The following is a 19,905-nucleotide window of genomic DNA, read 5'->3' as shown; positions in this document are numbered from 1 at the left end:
CTACGCCACTGATCGCAACTATCAGATAGTACATGTGTAACAGATTAGGCCTAGCAAGAGCTTGGTTAGTGAGGCCTTTATTGTCTCAGTTAAATGTGTCTTATACTTTCAAATATATTGGGATACTGTGCATGGGACAGATCCTATGTGAAGTTGGGTTAGTGATCTTTCTCTTTTTCCATTATGTTCACAAAACCAAATGAAGATTGAAAGTGTAGCCAATGAATCGCATGTTAGAGTGGAACACAGAATTGAGAATATGCCCATAGAAATGTTCCTGTAAATAATCTCTGCCTGTCATATTAAGTGTCCATAAAACCATTACTCATACTTAGATAGTATTATGATGTAGTGACATAATGCTTAAGGAATGCATGAACCTTGCATGCACTGGAATTTTGGAGGAAGAAGATTCCAGTAAAATTAGGCGCAAGTTGATGATGTCAGAGAGATGATGTTATCAGGATTTGCTCTGTCCTTTGGCATGACAGGTGTACAGTTCAGACAAGTTGGTCAGCATTCTCAGTCTCTTACCCTCACTGTTTCTCTTGTATCTCTCTGTCACACACACACACACACACACTGACATTTGCATGTCACTTTGCACATACCAGCAGCATGTCAAATACTGCATCTTTTCTTTTTTCTCTCTCTCTATCCTTCGCTCTGATCTCTGCATCTATCCATCTGTCAGATCAGTCTTTCACTCTTTCGTGTTCATTCTTTCTACCACGAACAAAATGTCTCTGACTGGGTAAAGCAGTGGAACAGGTCCTCTAAAGAGGCAGCTAAACAACAAGCTGATTAAGACACTGCAGACACTCATCTTTGAGTTACTGTTTAAAGCCTACATCTTTAAGTCTTCAAAAGGTTTGAGAAAAACACACACACATACACACACACACACAGTCATCCTTAAATTCACCCAACTCTGATTGTGTTAACTGATAAATTAGTATATTTCTTGTTTTGTGGATATGTGTGTGTGTGTGTGGGGGGGGGGGGGGCTGGCTGTATAGGGCTGTATGAAACACACACACACACTCGATCAGACACACCTGTCAACTATATTAATTATTTAGTCCAAGTCAGAGGAAGGAGCTGAATCATTAATACTGTGGCGGCATGGAATCAAGTCACCCCATGAAGTGGGCTGTTTAGCGTGGAGTATTCTGTGGTGTGTGTTTGTGTGTGTGTGAGAGAGAGGGAGAGAGAGAGACAGAGAGACAGAGAGAGAGACAGAGAGAGAGAGAGAGAGAGAGAGAGACAGAGAGACAGAGAGACAGAGAGGGAGATATCGGGCTGATACACTCCAGTACTCGGAACTGTTGCACAGTTAAACTCTTATGTAACCTTCTGTTCGATAGTGCCTATTAAACTATTACATTCACTCTCACACACACACACACACACACACACACACACACACACACACTTACACACACACACACACACACACACACACACACACACACACACACACACACACACAGAGATACAGACCAAACACATCCATTAAAGAAACCTCTAAACAGGATAGTGCTGATGCCTTGGAGGGGGAGTTGAAGGGCACAAAGGGGTTGTTTTCTCACACACACACACACACACATACACACATTTGGTTTGCTGGTGCACTTTTGCTTTCTGTTGTGGAAATGCCTGGCTGTGTATAAATTTCCCTGTGTGTGTATTTAAAGCTTGTTTGATGTGTGTGAGAGAGTGGCCTGTTTGATCTGTAGGTCAGTCACACCAGAAGAGATGAATCATGGCAGACAGCACACACACTTGAACCTTCTTTCACACTATATATCTCTGTCATCATGTACTCTCTGAAGTTCATTTCATTGGTTAATATTAGTGTGTTTGTCTGTGTGTGTGTGTGTGTGTCTGTGCCTATACACTTGTTGTGTGTGTATTTGTGTTTGTATTTGAGCACATTTTTATGTCCGGGTGCCTTCTGTCTTCAAAAGCAGAAAGACCAGTCTAAATTATGAAGAGCAATGATGTAATTTCCTGGTGCACACAATCAATGGTCATGACCCCTTAAGGTCAGAGTGCAAAGGTCACGAGCCTGGGGTGAAACTGATTGTTTCTGTGCAAGTGTGTATGAGTGAGCCATTGTAGAATACTCCTCTTCCACTGGTTCTTCTGGTACGTGTTTGTGGGATTGAACCTGTTGATATGGCAAAGTGCTCTTCTTTCATTGTCTCTTCTCTTTAGTGTGTGTGTGTGTGTGTGCGTGTGTGAGTGCGTGTGTGTGTGTGTGTGTGTCTGTGTGTTGAATGACAAACAATGGGAGATGCAGACGAGTGTCCACTGAGCTGAATAGATTGACTTCGTTGAGGGGGTGAGAGTTTGAGTACCGAGGTGATAAACAGAGGCCAGACAAGTGCTTCTGAATTAACTCTGAAGGCAGACACACACACACATCAACACACACACTCACACACCAACACACACAGACACACACAGATTGGAATTATTATGTAACTTCACTAATGACCACTGCTCAATTAGGAGGTGCAGCTGGAGGATTCTTTTCATAGGCTGACGGTGTGTGTGTGTGTGTGTGTGTGTGTGTGTGTAAAAGCTTTATTTTTACGTAACTTGCTTACACACTGAATTGGTCAAACTGGGTATAGAGTGAGACCCGTGGTCTTGACTGTTGATACCATGATCACCTCAGATGCTCTTGTGTGGGTGTACGCGCACACATGCATTTGTGTGTGTGTGTGTGTGTGCTTGCGTGCATTTGTGTTTTCTGTTTATTTCTCCTCCATCATTGTGGATCAGATAAACAAACGAGAATTTCCTCCCTGGTCTTCTCAGCCACGTAATGGCTTTGTGTCGCCAGAATGGCCTCTCTTTTCACTCTCTCTCTCTCGTTCTACTCTATATCTCTCTCTACTGTCTCTCTTTTCAAGCTCCCTCTCTCTTTCTACTATCTCTCTCTTCTCTCTCTCTCTCTCTCTCTCTCTCTCTGTCCTTCTATTCTCTCTTTCTTTCTGCTCTCTCTCTCTTTTTTCACTCTCTTTCTCTCTATCTGCTCTTTTATTCTCAGGAACAAAACAGACCACGATACTCGTCTTTCACTCTCCCTTTTTTCATTCTCTCTCTCATTCCACATTCTCTTTCTCTAATATCTCTCTCAACTCTTTCTTTCCCCTCTCTTTCTTTCCCCTCTCTCAGTCTTCAACACTCTCTTTTTTCTGTGTCAGACTTGAGTATGTGTTGATGCACACCATTCACACCAGTGGGCTTACGCAGGCAGAGTGTTGTTGGAGAGGCTTTGGCAACGACCCATCGATCGTTTAATTAGTCCTGGAAATTCAGGCAGTCGATTGAACAACGCTGTGATGGGCGCCATTAAAGCTGTGAGCAGCATGAAAGCTGGGTCACAGAGACTAGGTGGGTGGGGGTGGATAGGCGAGGGGTAGAGCGGGGGGGGGGGGGTAGTTAGGTGAGGGGTAAAGCGGGGGGGGGGGGTAGGTAGAAGTAGTAGTTGAGGGGTAAAGTGGTGGGGGGTAGGTAGAAGAGGGATGGGGGGGGTAGAGTGATGGGGGGTAGGTAGGCGAGGGGTGGGGTGGGGTGGTGAGAGTTAGGTAGGCGAGGGCTGGGGTGGTGGGGAGTAGGTATGCGTGGGGGGACGGAGGGTTGGTGAGGGTGTGTCTGCATTCCATCACGTACCATGTGACCTGGGGGAGGTCAGCATCATAGTGGAGACAGAGACAGGAAGTTGGACAGGAAGAGGAATGTACAAACATCCCCCCCCCCACACACACACACACATGCATACACACACACCCACCGGGCTTTTTACTAACACCAGACACATACAAACAGTCTCTGACTGTCTCACCAGAAAGTCTGGGCGGACTGTACATGACGGTCAGGTTGGAGTACATTTCTAAACAAAAGACAACAACAATCCAAGAGGAGCTGCCCTGAGTCAGTGTGGGGGAGACAGTAGCCTTGGTGTGTGTGTATGCATGTGTGTGTGTGTATGTGTGTGTGTGTGTGTGTGTGTGTGTGGGGGAGACAGGAGCCTTGGTGTGTGTATGTGTGTGTGTGTGTGGGGGAGACAGGAGCCTTGGTGTGTGTGCATGCATGTGTGTGTGTATGTGTGTGTGTGTGTGGGGGAGACAGGAGCCTTGGTGTGTGTGTATGCATGTGTGTGTGTGTATGTGTGTGTGTGTGTGGGGGAGACAGTAGCCTTGGTGTGTGTGCAGATGAAGCACCGACATCAACCCAGCATGCACTCATATTTCCATTTCTTCATTTTTCATGGCGCTTTTCTCCAAAGCTACTTCCAGTACGTACATTTTCATCAGTACGTGTGCTTCTTGGGTATCGAAAACACATGAACCTGGTGTTGTTAGCACCTTGCTTTAACAGTTCTGCTTCTGGGAAAGGTTGAAACATGTACGCCCTTTGGCTAATGAGACACATGTATGTATGTAGTATCCTTATCTTTCCTCTAATGCTATCTCCTCTAACTAGTACTTAACTCGCACTTAGAGTAGCATTCCTGCACCTTTTTATTCCTTATGTAAAGTAGCATTTATTGTTACACTAGGTCTATATTGCTCTTAGCTTGATTGTTCACTGCTTTGTGCGTCGCTTTGGATAAACGCGTGTGTTAAATGTAAGTTTGTGAAAATGGCCACTTTTGCTCTCTTTTTCATCAAAGCAACCGCAACAATTTGCCACTTTTTGTTCTGGGATGGATCACCCCATGGTTGCTCGTAGCTTGATTGTTCTTTCCTTTGTACGTCGCTTTGGATAAAAGCGTCTGCTAAATGACTAAATGTAATGTAAATGTAATGTAACCAGGTATGTAACTGCTAGCACTCAATCAGAGGGAGGGTTGGTCGGGGTGTCACACACATTAATCTGACAAAACTTTCACCCAATCACTAGTTATTCCGAAGGATATGTTCCACCTAGGAAGGGATGATGATATCCGCTAAAACACACTGGACTTTATAAGGTAAAGCGTGAAAGGGAGAACAAAAGGAGGGTGTTTTAAGGTAAAGAGAGTTTATAAGGTAAAGAGTGAAAGGGAGAACAAAAGGAGGGTGAGGGCGAACAAACAGTGACAAACCAGCAACACTCAATCTGCCAGCTCAGGGGTGTGTTACTCACGCCCTCTCAGTTACACTTTAGTTCAAGCACTTAACACATGATGAGACCATAGTGCACCTCTAGACAAGACACTTATAGGTACATACATATCCATAAAAACCTTGAAATGCACTGCTTAACACAGTCTTAAGTGTGTGTGTGTGTTTGTTTGTTTGTGTGTGTGTGTGTGTGTGTTTTTTCAGTCCTAGTGAAAGAGTAGAGACTAAACGAATTTAGACTGTTCACTGGATGCTCAGTGTTTGATCAAATTGAAAATATTGGTTTGAGGGATTTGAGTTAGTGCCCAGTCATTCCCAACATAATGGGACTGCCCCGAGTCTAATCTGCAGAAATTAGCAGATTAGGCGTGAGAGGGACGCTCTGTGCTCATTCATTCAGCAAAATGATTCTTCCCAGAGTTTGAGTTTGAGTGTGTGTGTGTGTGTGTGTGTGTGTGTGTGTGTGTGTGTGTGTGTGTGTGTGTGTGTGTGTGTCCAACTGTTCATTATAAATGCTTTAATTGGCCTGATTACTAAGGAAGCACGAATTTAATCATAAATCAGGTCATTCAAATCTCATGCAGCTGGGCACACAAATATGCCCACGGAGGAAGGAGGGCAGGAGGGGACAAATATGAGGAGGGTAAAGGAGGGATGAAGGAGGAATAAAGGAGGTGAAACACAGAGACACGACCAGATTCATACATCACAGGCTGGGCCAGTACTTAGACAGCAGCTGACACTGACATGGATCTGGCCCGAGTCTGGTCCGGGTTTGGCCCAGGTCTGGTCTGGGTTTGGCCCAGGTCTGGTCGGGGTTTGGCCCAGCTGTGGTTCAGCTCATTTCCAGAGTCAGGTACTGTCTTAGCAACACTGGCTCACCTTAAAGCCGAGAGAGAGAGGGAGACAGGGTTGCCACGGTTTCTGTGCCGTTCACCTGTGCGGTGTGCGCTTTGGTCATTTCTAGGTCATGTTTTGGTCGTCTGCCATGCTTCCACAATATTCTGTTTACTTGGTTGTCCATCCACTCATCTGCTGGCCTCATAGAGCATAGGCACGTTCAGATTAGGATGCTGTTCAGGGAGGGCGGCAACAGGAGGCGTGACAGATGGATATAATGTGATTGTGGCTGACATGTTAGTTTGAACGGAAAAAGATTGTTAGGATGTATGTGACACCCTGCGTGCACACACACACACACACACACACACACACACACACACACACACACACACACACACACACACACACACACACACACACTCACTCATTAAATTCTCAGTCAGCAAAGATGAAAGAGTTTCTCTGAAAAATTCATGTTGCGCTGTTCCTAGAAGCCTTTGAGGGATATCTAGTGACATGCTTAATCTGTTGGGCCTGGTAGAAGTGTTGTGAATTGCTTCTCTCTCTCTCTCTCTCTCTCTCTCTCACACACACACACAAACAGTTACTGAGAAACACACACAATCAAGCTGATTGTCTTCATATGAATATTTCACCAGAAACAAGCATCCCATGGAGGGCGTAACTGCACGTAGAGCATATATCAGTGCACACGCGGACGTGCGGAGCTGTCAGACACCGTGTTTTGGGAGAAGGGAGGAAACGTGAGGAAGTGTCATCCCTCTTCCTTACCCATGGGGGAGGGGGCGGGCGTGGGCTCGGGTATTCCAAGTACATCCTACGAGTCTAATGGCTTTGTTTTGCTTGGAGGATGAACCCCCAGGGCTCTTCTCTTAGGAGGATTACCACTAACTCTCCACGTTGGTGGAACGAACTGCCTAGTACTACCAGAGCAGGGGCGTCCCTCTCTACCTTCAAGAAGCTTTTGAAGACCCAACTCTTCAGAGAGCACCTCCCTTCCTAACTGGCACCTTGACTAGTGCTTAACTTGCACTTCAGCAGTTACATTCCTGCACTTCTTTTTCCTTTCTAGGTCGTTTTTCTATTTCTTAGTATTTATTGTTACACCAGGTTTTTTATTGCTCTTAGCTTGACTGTTCTCTCCCTTGTACGTCGCTTTGGACAAAAGCGTCTGCTAAATGACTAAATGTAAATGTAAATGTAAATGTAATGTAACTCTGAGTTAACTTACCCAGGCTTGTCACTAAACTGCATACTTGTAATACCTTTCAATATGCTGAACAGTCAAAGTCCCAACAGCCTCTAGATGGATACCTCTCAATGGTATGTTGGATGCTGAAGTTCAGGTTGGTTTGGCCGTTTAAAGTTTATCAGTATTTAAGTCCATATTTGTTTTTGTTTTTAATTTTATGGAGGGCAAGTTCTTTAATTTTTTATGTAATTTGTATAAATCCTAAATTTTCTACATATTTTGTAGTCCCACTGATATCGATAGGATTATTTATAATTTGTAATTACTTATTTATAATAAGGCTGCTCTTTGTGTTGAGTGAAGCCACGCCTACATCTCCCCAGAGTCACCCCAGCGCGAGGGAGGAGTCTCGTGCAGTGTGTGTGTGTGTGTGTGTGTGTGTTTTGCCTGGTGAGATCGCGCGGATTATCATTGGCGATCAGCGTGTCCAGCCGTACGAGCGGGCTGGAGCTGTGAGACCGGGATCGGGATGTAGCAGGTGCCATATCACTAGGGCGATCCGCGGGACTATGCCCGGCGTGGACTTTGCAGGGGAGAAAAGTTTATTCGAAGTTGAGAGTGAAAGAAACCGAAGCACCTGCGACCGAATGGTAGGTTAAATGCCTTTTTTTGTACCCAATGTGTAAGTGACACCCCAGTCAAATCTGCCAACCGTGGAATTTATGCAGATGTATTCGAAACTGAATCTCTGGCTCGAGTTCCGTTAAACCAGACTCGCTAGATAGCTTAAGTTTAGCCTACTGTACCCAATCGAGGGGAAACCGTCCCGAATCGAATGCGGATTGTTTTGCTTTTCAGCCAGCGGGACTCTAAAGGGGAACGTCGACCGACCGGTCACACTGTTATTCTACTGTTGCTTGGATTACAATGTCTGATGTAATTTGCACAGATAGGCCAAATAAGTATGACAGACACGTGAAATAAAAAAAATAATTTTGATAAGCTTAAATGTGCAGAGCTCATTGTAATTCAGCGTTGGTCATCTGTCTTGTGTGGCTGTTAGACAGCTACAGCTGTGGGCGACCATTGTATTTACGAAACACCAACATGGAGCAGATGCTGAGACCTACACCCAGTGTGTCTAGCGACTGGTCAAGCCGGTTGTGTGAGCCGGGTTGTACAGTTTGCGCAATCTGAAGTTGATTTAGCTGCGTGTGTGGTTTTTTTCCTGTGCGCATCTCAGGGAAAAGAAACGACAGAAACTAAACTTCCTCGCCAAACGTAGACGCCTACACTTCAACATATGCCAAGCATGCATTCATTCTCTCAGCCCACTCGGTTGTAAGCTCGTCCGGAACGAACAGTGCGTCTGTACTCTGCGCGTGAGCTTGTAGGAGTTTTTGTGTAGCTTACACGTGCAAACACTGGTCCCAATATGTGGATTCCCAGAAAACGTCATGTTTAGTTTCTATATTCTAATTGTAATGTCCAGTCTATAGAATTTAAGCTTAGGCAAACGTGTAAGTTATTATCTGCCCGGTTTGGTATGTAGAACTTAAGGATTTGATTTAAGGGATACTCATGGACACACACACACACACACACACACACAAAGACACACGCGGCGCACTTGTTGGAGGGACAGCGAGGGCATTCTGTTGTGGCCTACTGAGCAGCAGGCTCGCTCCGTTGTCACGGTAACACACGGAATCCACCCACCCCCCATGTAATGTTGGATGGCCGGTGGACAGCACATGCACGACTCGCTCGTTCATTTAGTCCTTCTCTCCCGCTCCATATCGGTCTTCCGACCCTGCTTTCTCTCTTCCTGTCACTGCATGTCCTTTTCGCGTCCCAGTCCCTCTGCTTCTCTCACTGACTCCAAATTGGGTTTATTTGATTAACCAATAATGTAAGTTGCGTTACCTAGTAACACGCCTATAAGTAGTTATGTGTGTTTGCAATTTCATTTGAGCTTTTTCTTTGAGTTTGATGGGCAGGTTTAGGGATCTCAAGCAGACAGAGGCATCAGGTTGCCCAGAATGCAGTGCCCACAGACACACACGTACAAGCCTGCCAATGTAGTAGGCCTGTGGTGTTTGTGTATGAGGGTGTGTGGAGAGAGAGAGAGGGGGGGGGGGTTAAATGGAAAGCTGGTGTCATGGCAGATCAGACAGTTGACCAGAATGTGTGTGTAACAGTAGCCAGCAGGTAGGCTACAGTAGTAGTGAGTAGCTTAAACCTCACTCCCGACACTTAGCAGAGAAGCCGTGCTAGCGACAGATGCCAGTAGCCGTGGCTTTTAGCCTCCTCGCTGTGCTTGTCTACACAATGCAGGTTACTTATGGATGCCATGACTATTTGTCTCTGTGTGTGTGTGTGTGTGTGTGTGTGAGAGAGAGATATTATGTATCCACGTGTCTGTGCTTGTAACTATGTGGATGTCAATTGTTGGCATAATACAATCTTAAACCATTTTGACATATGACAACACACACACTGTGATAAAGAAGTACATGACCATAACAGAAACATACATGTTTGTGGTTAAGGTTAGCAGATACATTTAGCAGACGGTTTTGACCAAAGCGACCTAGAAAACATTAGTAAGTTACATTACAAATTAATCATAATCATGTCATATATTATATCATATCACTTCCTCACCAACGACCATGTGGTGATCACAGCTTTTTCAGGGTTCTTCAGGAGAGCAGTGTGGCATTAAAACAGCTGGGTTTTCTCCCAGTCAGCTGCAGTGCCCTGGTCAATCATTGTTTTGTCATCAGAATTTGCCACCATAAAAAGATTATGAAGAGCTGTGTCAGTCTGTAGTCATAAGACTGAATTTCTTTGTCTGGTTACGGGCGAAAACAAACAAATGTGAAACGTCTTAAATGTCACATGGGAACATGGGCTAGATCGCTGGTTTTCAACGGGTTTGGCCTCAGGGCGCACAATTCCCCACGGTCGGAATTCAAACCATAAACTAAAAACAGAAAAATATAAACATACACTCTACTTTTATCCCTGCAATCGTAGTTTATTAGCCTTGTCTGACATCAGATTTAAGTTTCAGGTTTTCAAATAGATATCTTTACCACAGTGAGTTCTCTGTAGACTCTCTGCCTCACCTTTTATTCAACTGAATGATTCAAACTTCACGTTATATTCTTCATCAAGGTAGCAGTTATACAAACATACACACTGATATGTTTACCACAAACAAAATGCACATAGCATAATTTCAGTCACATGCTAACCGCAAATTACAAGAAAATAAGTTACCCAGCAATACGACAACAGTAATTAGCTAAAGGTTTCACTTTTCTAACAGAAGTATGAATTCTAACAGAAAGGTTCAACTAGCCCAGCACTGGCATCCATGGAGACAGCTCTTCAAGTCAAAGCTCTCCCCACTCACGTTACAGCACTTTCCCAGCTGACACTTCAGACCGTCAAACAGAAGGCTGGGCTATGCATCTGCCGCTCACACAGACCTTTCTCTCTCTCTCTCTCTCTCTCACAAAGAGCATCTTCTCTTCGTGATTGAGGCATGAGAACCACAAAGACTCAGCTTTTCCTATTTCAAGACAAGCTACTTTACATATATTTTCTACAAAAGACGTTAAAGTTGTGAAGGAACACAGACACTCCACGGCCCATTCAGAATGATTCTAGAACCCTCCAGCTGGGAAACACTGGGTTAGGTGTCCCAGAAAGTGTTAATATGTCGACAAATATGCAGTATAGCTCCCTGAGGTTTTGTCTGTATTTGTGTGTGTGTGTGTGTGTGTGTGTGTGTGTGTTCGTTCTTGTGTGTGGCCTCTCCCATATCGTTTTCATCACATTACCTCCGATGTGGAGTTGCTTTGACAGGATTACTGAGCGCTCTCTCCCTCTCCCACACACACACACACACTTCCCATCCACACCATCTGCGCTCCATCTCATCCCTCTCACTCATGCTGAAGGACAGAGCTGTTAATCTGCACTATGGAAAGAGGGGATTAGAGCAGGCGGAGAGAGAGAGGGAGAGAGATGGGCAAAAGGAGAGAGAGAGGGAGTTGGAGAAGGGAGATAGGTAGGGAGAGATAGAATTGGAGAGGGGAGAGAGTCAGGGAAAAAGAGAAGAGGGGAGTGAGAGAGAGAGGGAGAGGAGGCACAGGACAGAGAGACACTATGCCAGTCTGTTAATGTACTGTTAGTATCGTGTGTGTGACTGTGTGTGTGTGTGTGTGTGACTTTGTGTTGGGTAAAAGTCCTGTAATTGCTTTGTGATCGCAGTATTGATCAGTGTGGTTGCTTCCACTTGCCTTGTTTTCAAACTGCCTCTGCAGTAACGGATGGGGCTGTGACTCGTGTATTTATTATGTTTGGATGTGATTGGCAGAGGAAGGAGTTATTTTGATTGTGTGTGTGTGTGTGTGTGTGTGTGTGTGTGTGTGTGTGAAATGTGTGTGGGTTTGTACAGCACATTGGGTGCGGTTTCATATGCAGGTCAGCACATGCAGAAGAAACCACAAATAGCTCACTGAAATTAGTGTGTGTGTGTGTTTGTGCATTAGGATATAATGATAGAGGTGAGAATATGGTTCTTTAAAGGTGCAGCCTGACAGGCAGCATGATGTCATTAGGAAACAATGTATTGGGACTGAACAGAGACAGTGGAAACGTGTACACCCCGAAACATCCCTGACATCGTCACGTCAGGCCCCTCTTTCAGGCATGGCTGTGATAACACACACTCCCACATGGCTGTGATAACAACACTCCCACATGCTGTGATAACACACACTCCCATATGCTGTAAGTTAGGGTTAAGAAGGGCTTTGTGGTCATGTTGGCTTCATATGCACAGAAGCGGCTGTTGTAGACTTGCATTTGCGTTGAAGCACTGGAAGTTAAAGCTGCTGAGTGTATAAGCAACCTCTGAGAAGTGTGTGTATCAGGTGCCATGTCACATCATGGGTGCTTACCAACCTCTGAGCAGTGTGTGTATCAGGTGTCATGTCACATCGTGGGTGCTTACCAACAACATCACTGTTAAGAATGCTTGAAGAATCATGAATGATTTGATATGGATGGCAGTGTTTGTTATCGGGTGATGTAGTTAAGTTTCGCTGCATTGACAGTAGTTAGAGATACTTTGTGTGTGTTTTTTTTTTCTCCTTTGGGAAACACTGTCCGACACCAACAAATACACAGAAAAGTAGCGCACTGAAAGATGCTCTCATCTAAACTGGTTGGTCGAGGGTAATGGGTTTTAGGTCGTCTGTCAGGATGTTTGTTCACTGCCGTTCTATGCTAGAATAGTAATGGCAGTCAGGATTTAGCATGCAGGTGAGTGGACATCTGAGTAGGTGCTAATGGATAGCGACTACACGACTAAGGGTGATATTAGTGTTAAGGCTGCCTGATTAGGATACTGATAACAGAAACAGTGATATAATGGTGGATTGGGATAGTGTTTGTCCTCTGACATGGCTGCTCGGGTAGGTAATAATGGTAGCCTCGAACAAAAGGAAAGAACTTAGGGTAGGTAATAGTGGGAGCCTCGAACAAAAGGGAACAATTTAAGCTAGGGAACAGGGGTAGCCTCGAGACAGCTGTGATGATGGAATAGAAGCAAACATTTTAGGAAAAACTAGTTCTACAAAACTTTACTTATTCACTTACTTTTCATTCTTTTTTCATTGGACCTGAAATGTAATTACGCTGAAAGGATATTCATTAAGATAACATCTTCATATTGCACATGTAAGCATACAAATCGAAGCATTGGAGACCTCTTCTGTCTCCATATGGGCCTGTAGTGTGAATGTGTGTAATGGGAGAGGGCCTGGGGTTAAGTGTTTTATTATGTAGGTGAGCGCTCTTTTTCCTTCTCTATCTCGAAGATTGTTGGTTTACACAGTGATAGCGGTGTGTGTGTGCTGATCGTGGGAGGGGGGGTGAGACCAGCGTGGTGGGGGTCAGGGACTGACACACTTCATCACTGAAGGCAAGCAGACACAGCTCTGAGGACCAGGGACCAGGGATCAGTGCAGGCATGGGATGGGACACGTACAGGTGATGTTCTCAGGGGAACTGAATAGGAACAGAAAGAAGGGACCCAAGACAGGGGGGCACATGTATGAGCAGATATTGGAGACTGAGTCGGCTCAGTGGTGGTTGGGTTGGAGTCCGAAAGATGGAGGCCTTGACCTATATGGAAAAATACCTTTGGCTTGTTTGTGTACTGCTGGGCTTGGCTAAGTTTTGCCAGTGACAAAAGGCTATGAGATACAGGGGATTTGCCCCTTGACAGACCGTCTTATGAGATTAGACTGTTCTGTGTTTCTGTTCATCATATTTCTGTGTGCTTATCAGAGGAGTGACCTAGGCCTACTTTCAAGACTCCTGTGGGAGTGTGGACAGGTATACACACACTTGCACGCACTCATTACCACACACACACACACACACACACACACACACACATATACACACACACACACATGCATTACTACACACATATACACACACACACGCACACACCTACACACACACTCTTACATGCACTTGCACACACACACATGCATAACCACACACGCACTCACGCACATACGCACAGACACGCACATACGCACAGACACACAGACACACACACACACACACACACACACACACACAAATAAACCCTAGCAGGCCTTATCTCCAAGCTAGCACATCTGGTTTCTGGTACAGTGCGTGGTGTGTACGTTGACCTGGAGATAACACCAGACAGGCCTCACGGAATGTTCAGAGCCTCAAAATGCTTTTTTGGCAGGTATGTTTATGACATCAGAGCGAGGTCACTTCCTCTAATTGGCTGCTTGATCATAATCTCCTTTTCTCATTCTCTTCATTGCTCATTCTCTCTGCATTGTTGCTCTCACTCCCTGCACTCTTGCTCGCTCCCTGTCACACACACACACACACACTCTTACACTCACTCACTCCCATTGTGTAATAGCCTTAATCCACGGAGGCCAGAGCGAGACGGCCTGCAATCTGATGTCACACACACACACACACACACACACACCTCTCACCTCTCTAGCCTGTGTGTCTCTTTACCAGTTTGTGTTCATTCCTAATCCGAGGCGGGAGTGCAGGGAGGTGTCTGCAGTAGGGATGGGCATTCGATTAAATTGTCTTAATCGATCGTCGGGAGAATTAACGATCGATTTTCGATTAATCATTAATATTTTTATATTAAAATTCACTATTTATAGGCTATATTAAAATGCAGTGAAAATAGAAAAAACACAGCGTGTTTCCTCATTGAGATCTTTATTACAAGATGAACAACTCTTGTTGCAGTTAAACGTACAAGATGGACAACTCTTGTGGCAGTTAAACGGGATCCGTTCAATGGTTACACTTGAAAATATGCGCTGCTGTACTCTTAAGCAGCGGAGCCGACAGCTAGAAGCCGGTGCTCATAAACACAACTTTTTTTTTCTCTCTAACTAATTAATCTCACATTTTGAAATTCATTCATCTAGATTCATCGTGATTAAAAGTTTGTTTTCTTCTAAAGACTAAATCTTATAAATTAACGAGTAATCACTTCAGACAGCGTGTATTTTAGACACTGTTGTTTAATTGTATTTTTTTCGTGCTCTCTCGCCGTCATACAAGGAATGTATGCGAGACACAATGGTGCCCCTCGACGGTAAATCGTAAGAATTGTCCCCTGAAGCAATTCGAATCACCTCAGTCAGCCCACCGTCTTCAACTATGTTGATGGGCCGGCAGTCACCGGCAACCTAAACTGCTACAGCCTTGGTAACCTTTTCACGGACTGGTCTAGTTAATTTCCTAGAGAAGTCGTGGAGTGTGGGTTGGCGACCATCTAACCTGGGACTGCTTTCTGTCGGGTGCTTAGCATTAGGGTGATAACTTAAAGACGAGCTGCTTCTGTGATAGCTACATTCAGCTTGACAAATGCTACATACAACTTTAGTTTTGTCGATTGTTCTGTCATTTTGCCTCTTAAACAGAAACTTTCCGCCCAACAATCCCTCAGCTCTCTCCATCTTCAACTACCGTCTCGGTCTCTTCTATCTAACTGACTGCAGACACGCGGCAGTTTCGTGCCATGGGTCAACGCGCACCGGAAGTAAACAAAGTTGCGTTCAAATATTGTATTGCATTAATCTCGGCCACAATAATCTCATAGAATAACGCGTTAACTTTGACAGCCCTAAAATAAATAAATTACACGCACACTACGCAACAGAACATGCATTAGTTTTAATCGATGAAAAAATAATTTCATCGAGGAAATTCTTAATGATCAATTAATCGATCGTCGATTAATTATGCCCATCCCTAGTCTGCAGTCATGTCTATTCTTCTGCATGAATGGATGAATCATGCTGATGGTGTGTGTTTGACACTTGAGACACACAATCTCACTGTTTGTGTGTGTGTGTGTGTGTGTGTGTGTGTGTGTGTGTGTGTGTGTTTGAGACTTCCTCCAAATGAACAGGGTGACTCAGACAGCTGTGGAAAAGGGTGGAGAGGAATAGAGTAAAATAAAGTGAGAGAGGTAGAGAGAGAGAGGGAGAGAGAGGGTGGGAAGCGAAAGAGAGAGAGAGGCAGAGCTGTGGAAAAGGGTGCAGTGGAATAGAGTGATAAAGGGAGAGAGAGAGAGAGAGAGAGAGAGAGGGAAGATGGAGGGAAATGAGAAACGCCATGAAGGTGTGAGGGGTGACTTGTGGTGCAAAGTACCATATGTATTTTGTGTGTGTGTGTGTGTGTGTGTGTGTGTGTGTTCAGTACTCACGTGTGATCATGTGTGTGAATCTGGCCCAATTTCTGGCCCGAGTTCTCAGCCCTTAGGGCATAAACACACACAGTCTGCTGAGACTGGAGACACGCAAAGGCAGGCAAAACAAACAAGGACACGCGCACACACATGCACACACACACTCACACACACACACACACATGCACACACTCACACACATGCACACAGCTGCAAAATAAGTTCCTCCCCCTGAGTAATAGGGCTAGACCCTGGTGTATTCCGTTGGTGTGCTGCCATAGAAACCCCACCTTCTGTGGTTCGGTCTAAAAAGGAGATCACTTAGTTTGTTATTTATTTAATTCAGAGTGAAAGGGAGGAAGAAACACACATTTTCCAGAAGACATTTTTTCCGCACTAGATCAGAAAGACAATAGACTACTTTATGTATGAAATGTTTTTGTGTTTTTTTAACCACACATTCCTACTGTACGCAAGGGCTGCTAATGGTGTTAGCCCTGACCAGACAGCTATAAACGAACCTCTCTGTTTCTCCCTCTCTCCTTCCCCTCCGCGATGCCTATTATCAGCCATCTTATTGAGGCTAACATAATGAAGACCTATTTTACTGAAGTTAGATGACATGACTCTCCTCTGAGGGAAAAAGGTCATGGGGGAATAGCGCAGCCCCAAGCTGTGCATGTAGAGCGCCTATGGGGATTCACGTCCACATCAAGATAAGCGGATAAACAAGCTAACCCTAACAAACAAAAACAAGCAAATATCCAAAACACACTGTATTATCTTGTTTGATGGTTAGCTGAGTTCTGTGTTACAGTGGTGGTGAACACTTTCACCATTCAAGGTTTTTTAAAGGTGGGAGTGTTGCTGTGTACTGACTGTGTCTATGTGTGTGTGTGTTTTATGTGTGTGTGTGTCTGTATGTGTGGATGCATGTGTATGTTCGATTACGTGTGTGCGTGTCTGTGCCTGTGTGTGTGCCTGTGTGTGTGTGTGTGTGTGTGTGTGTGTGTGTGTGTGTGTGTGTGTGTGTGTGTGTGTGTGTGTGTCTGTGCCTGTGTGTGTGCCTGTGTGTGTGTGTGTGTGTGTGTGTGTGTGTTGTAGGCGGATCACTCCAGCGAGAGCAGCCTGCTCAATGTTCCAGCCCTTCTAAAGAGAGGGGTGTCCGAGACGGACTTGGACAGCGACGGGCCGGGCCGAGACTCAGGTCGCGCCCGCACGGGATTGGACAGCCTGCAGCAGAAGATCCTTAAAGTGACGGAACAGCTGAAGATCGAGCAGACGTCGAGAGACGAGAACGTGGCCGAATACCTCAAACTGGTCAACAGCGCCGACAAACAGCAGATGGGACGAATACGACAGGTAAGGGTCAAAGGGCGCACGTCCCCATAAGACATTTAGTAAAGGTCAGAGGCTTCTTGCTAGCGCCGGAATATGGCCGTCTGTATGTGTTATTTCAGTGGTTCATCGGAAATATTAGTTTATTATATAAAACATCATAATCAACATCATATCATTTAATTCTGTGAATGACATATACACATAAATTGCCATTAGTCAAGTTTCTGCAATTGAGTCAGGTCTTATGTATTATTCATTAATGCTTTAATGAATAATGTATTATCATCCAGCTGACAAGCTCTAAGCCAGTTACATTTGATTGTATTCAATTATTTATGATTTGATTAGATTCAGATCAGTTTAGCTAAGTGTTTTATTCATTAATGTGTTATTATCATCCAGCTGACTAGCTTTAAGCAAGCTCTAAATCAGTTATTCCAGTTTATTCAATTAAATATAATTTGATCAGATTCAGATTGGCTCAAGTTAAATTAATTCAGTTCCATTCAGTGGAGTAATGATGGTTTCCCCTCTTCTGCTGTTGAGGTGTTTGAGAAGAAGAACCAGAAGTCGGCCCAGAGCATCACGCAGCTCCAGAAGAAGCTGGAGCAGTACCACCACCGCAGGATGCGCGAGAACGAGAATGGCGCCAAGCACTCTTCCTCCTCCTCGTCTTCCTCCACAGTGGCCGCCAATGCCAACACCAAAGATGGCAGTAGCAAGACGGCCTCCAAGGACAGCCTGAAGGAGTGCCTGAAAGACGCGCCCCCCCGGGAGGTCAAGCACCCCTCCCTGGACAAGGTGAAGACGGTGGGGCCCGGGTCGAGCCCCTTCTTCTTCAGCAAGCCGCGCGAGTTTGCCAACCTCATCCGCAACAAGTTTGGCAGCGCTGACAACATCGCCCACCTCAAGAGCTCCATGGAGACGGGCTCCGGGGTGGCGGGGGGGGCCTTCCAGGTGGGCGTGGGGGTGGGGGAGGGCGGGGCGGCGGGACGAACCTTGAGTGGCAGCGCCACCATTACGCCGAAGCCCAAATACCCACCCAGCGACGACGAGTGCTCCACGGGCACCACCGACTCGGTGGATAGCACTGGCGCGGGGGGAGGGGGCACTGGCTCACAGGGCACAGGGGACGGAGTCGGGGCGGCAGCCGGTGGGGCGGGGGTGCACGGAGCACAGAACAACGACAACACCTACAGGCTGGTGGAGGCGATGCAGGAGGTGCGGGAGATCCGTAAGACCCAGCTGCAGCTGGCCGACGACATGGAGGCGCTGAAGACGCAGTTCAAGAGGGACTACGGTTTCATCACGCAGACGCTACAGGAAGAGAGATACAGGTGCGTTAAGGCCTGGTGTTTTAAATGAGATACTGTGTTAATGCTGGTGGGTTAAGGTCCTGGTGTTTTAACAGTTTGAAATGAGATACTGTGTTAATACAGGTACATCTGCTGCCGAGAGTGGAGCGTGGGGGCACTGAGAGCAGCATACTCTAGCCTTTGCTTGTGTGTCTAGCATACTTTAGCCGAGTGACAGAGATAATTAATCAATCGATCAATAAGGTTGCTCAGTAACAGATTCGGACACATCTGTTCCCGACTTCGGACAAGAAACGTCATGTTAAGCCCTTTAATGGTTTTACAAGGGGAAAAAAACAAGGGAAATTTAAGGCAAATTTTACAGAATACTAAAGTGTACTGGTACTAAATGTTCTAGCGGAGTGGCAGATATCGTTTAAGGAGGTTTCTAGTAAAACAACGTTTTGAATGACAAATCCTTAAAACTCAAGGTGTACTCTACTATAGAACTAGGCAGAACTAGTTTAATAGGATCATATAACACAAGATGTAGCAAATGCCTACACTTACTAAATATTGCAAAAGCGGAAACAAGACTCTGACATGTCCATGAATATAGATACCTGCACCATCATAATGCATTTGTATTCAGATCACAGGGATGCATATTAGTTGTGGCCTGAATCCTTGATGATTCACAGAGCATGCACACACTCACACACACACACACACACACACACACACACACACACACTCACACTCACACTCACACTCACACACTCACACACCACACACCACACACTCACACACCACACACACACGACACACACACACACACACACACACACACACGACACACACACACACACACACGCATACCACACACACACGATTCACAGAGCATACTCAAACAGTGAATCCTCAAATTAATACACAAAAGAGTATTCTCAACCCAGCTAAGTGGCCCCACTGAATTATTCACTTTGGGTCTCTCCTTTTCTCTAACAGATCAGTCATTATAAGCAGCTCCAAGCAGATGGGCCCCCCTTAGGTGCAAAGGTTCTGCTTAAGGTTTCTTCCTGTTAACAAGGAGTTTTTCCTTGCCCCTGTCGCCATTGTGCAAGGGGATTCAGGCCCTGGGCTCTGTAAAGTGTCTTACGAGAACTTTATTGTTTAGGCGCTATATAAATAAAATTGAATTTAATTGAATTACAAAACACCCCTGATCTTCTCAGGTAGGCTACTGTGAATATAGCAAGGTCCAAAAGCTCAGTGCAGGTAAGCCAAGTC

The 19,905-nt window shown here is 45.3% G+C and overlaps 1 protein-coding gene across 5 annotated transcripts in view; it reads left to right on the top strand.

Annotated features, from left to right (window-relative positions):
- The window catches only part of tmcc3 (transmembrane and coiled-coil domain family 3), a 29,796-nt gene that overhangs the window by 6,002 nt on the left and 3,889 nt on the right, over positions 1–19,905 (top strand). For 4 of the 5 annotated variants that reach the window (XM_031582489.2, XM_042710000.1, XM_031582487.2 and 1 more), the window contains exons 3-4: positions 17,084–17,341; positions 17,867–18,657. In XM_031582489.2, coding sequence (XP_031438349.1) covers positions 17,084–17,341; positions 17,867–18,657 — 1,049 coding nt within the window. Of the gene's footprint in view, positions 1–7,443; positions 7,830–17,083; positions 17,342–17,866; positions 18,658–19,905 lie in introns of those variants that run through there. The other variant, XM_031582486.2, reaches the window with a different exon arrangement.

This window comes from Clupea harengus, chromosome 16, assembly GCF_900700415.2.
Source record: "Clupea harengus chromosome 16, Ch_v2.0.2, whole genome shotgun sequence".
NCBI lineage: Eukaryota > Metazoa > Chordata > Actinopteri > Clupeiformes > Clupeidae > Clupea > Clupea harengus.
Note: the sequence above shows the minus strand (reverse complement) of the source record. Positions and strands in the feature narration are given on the sequence as shown.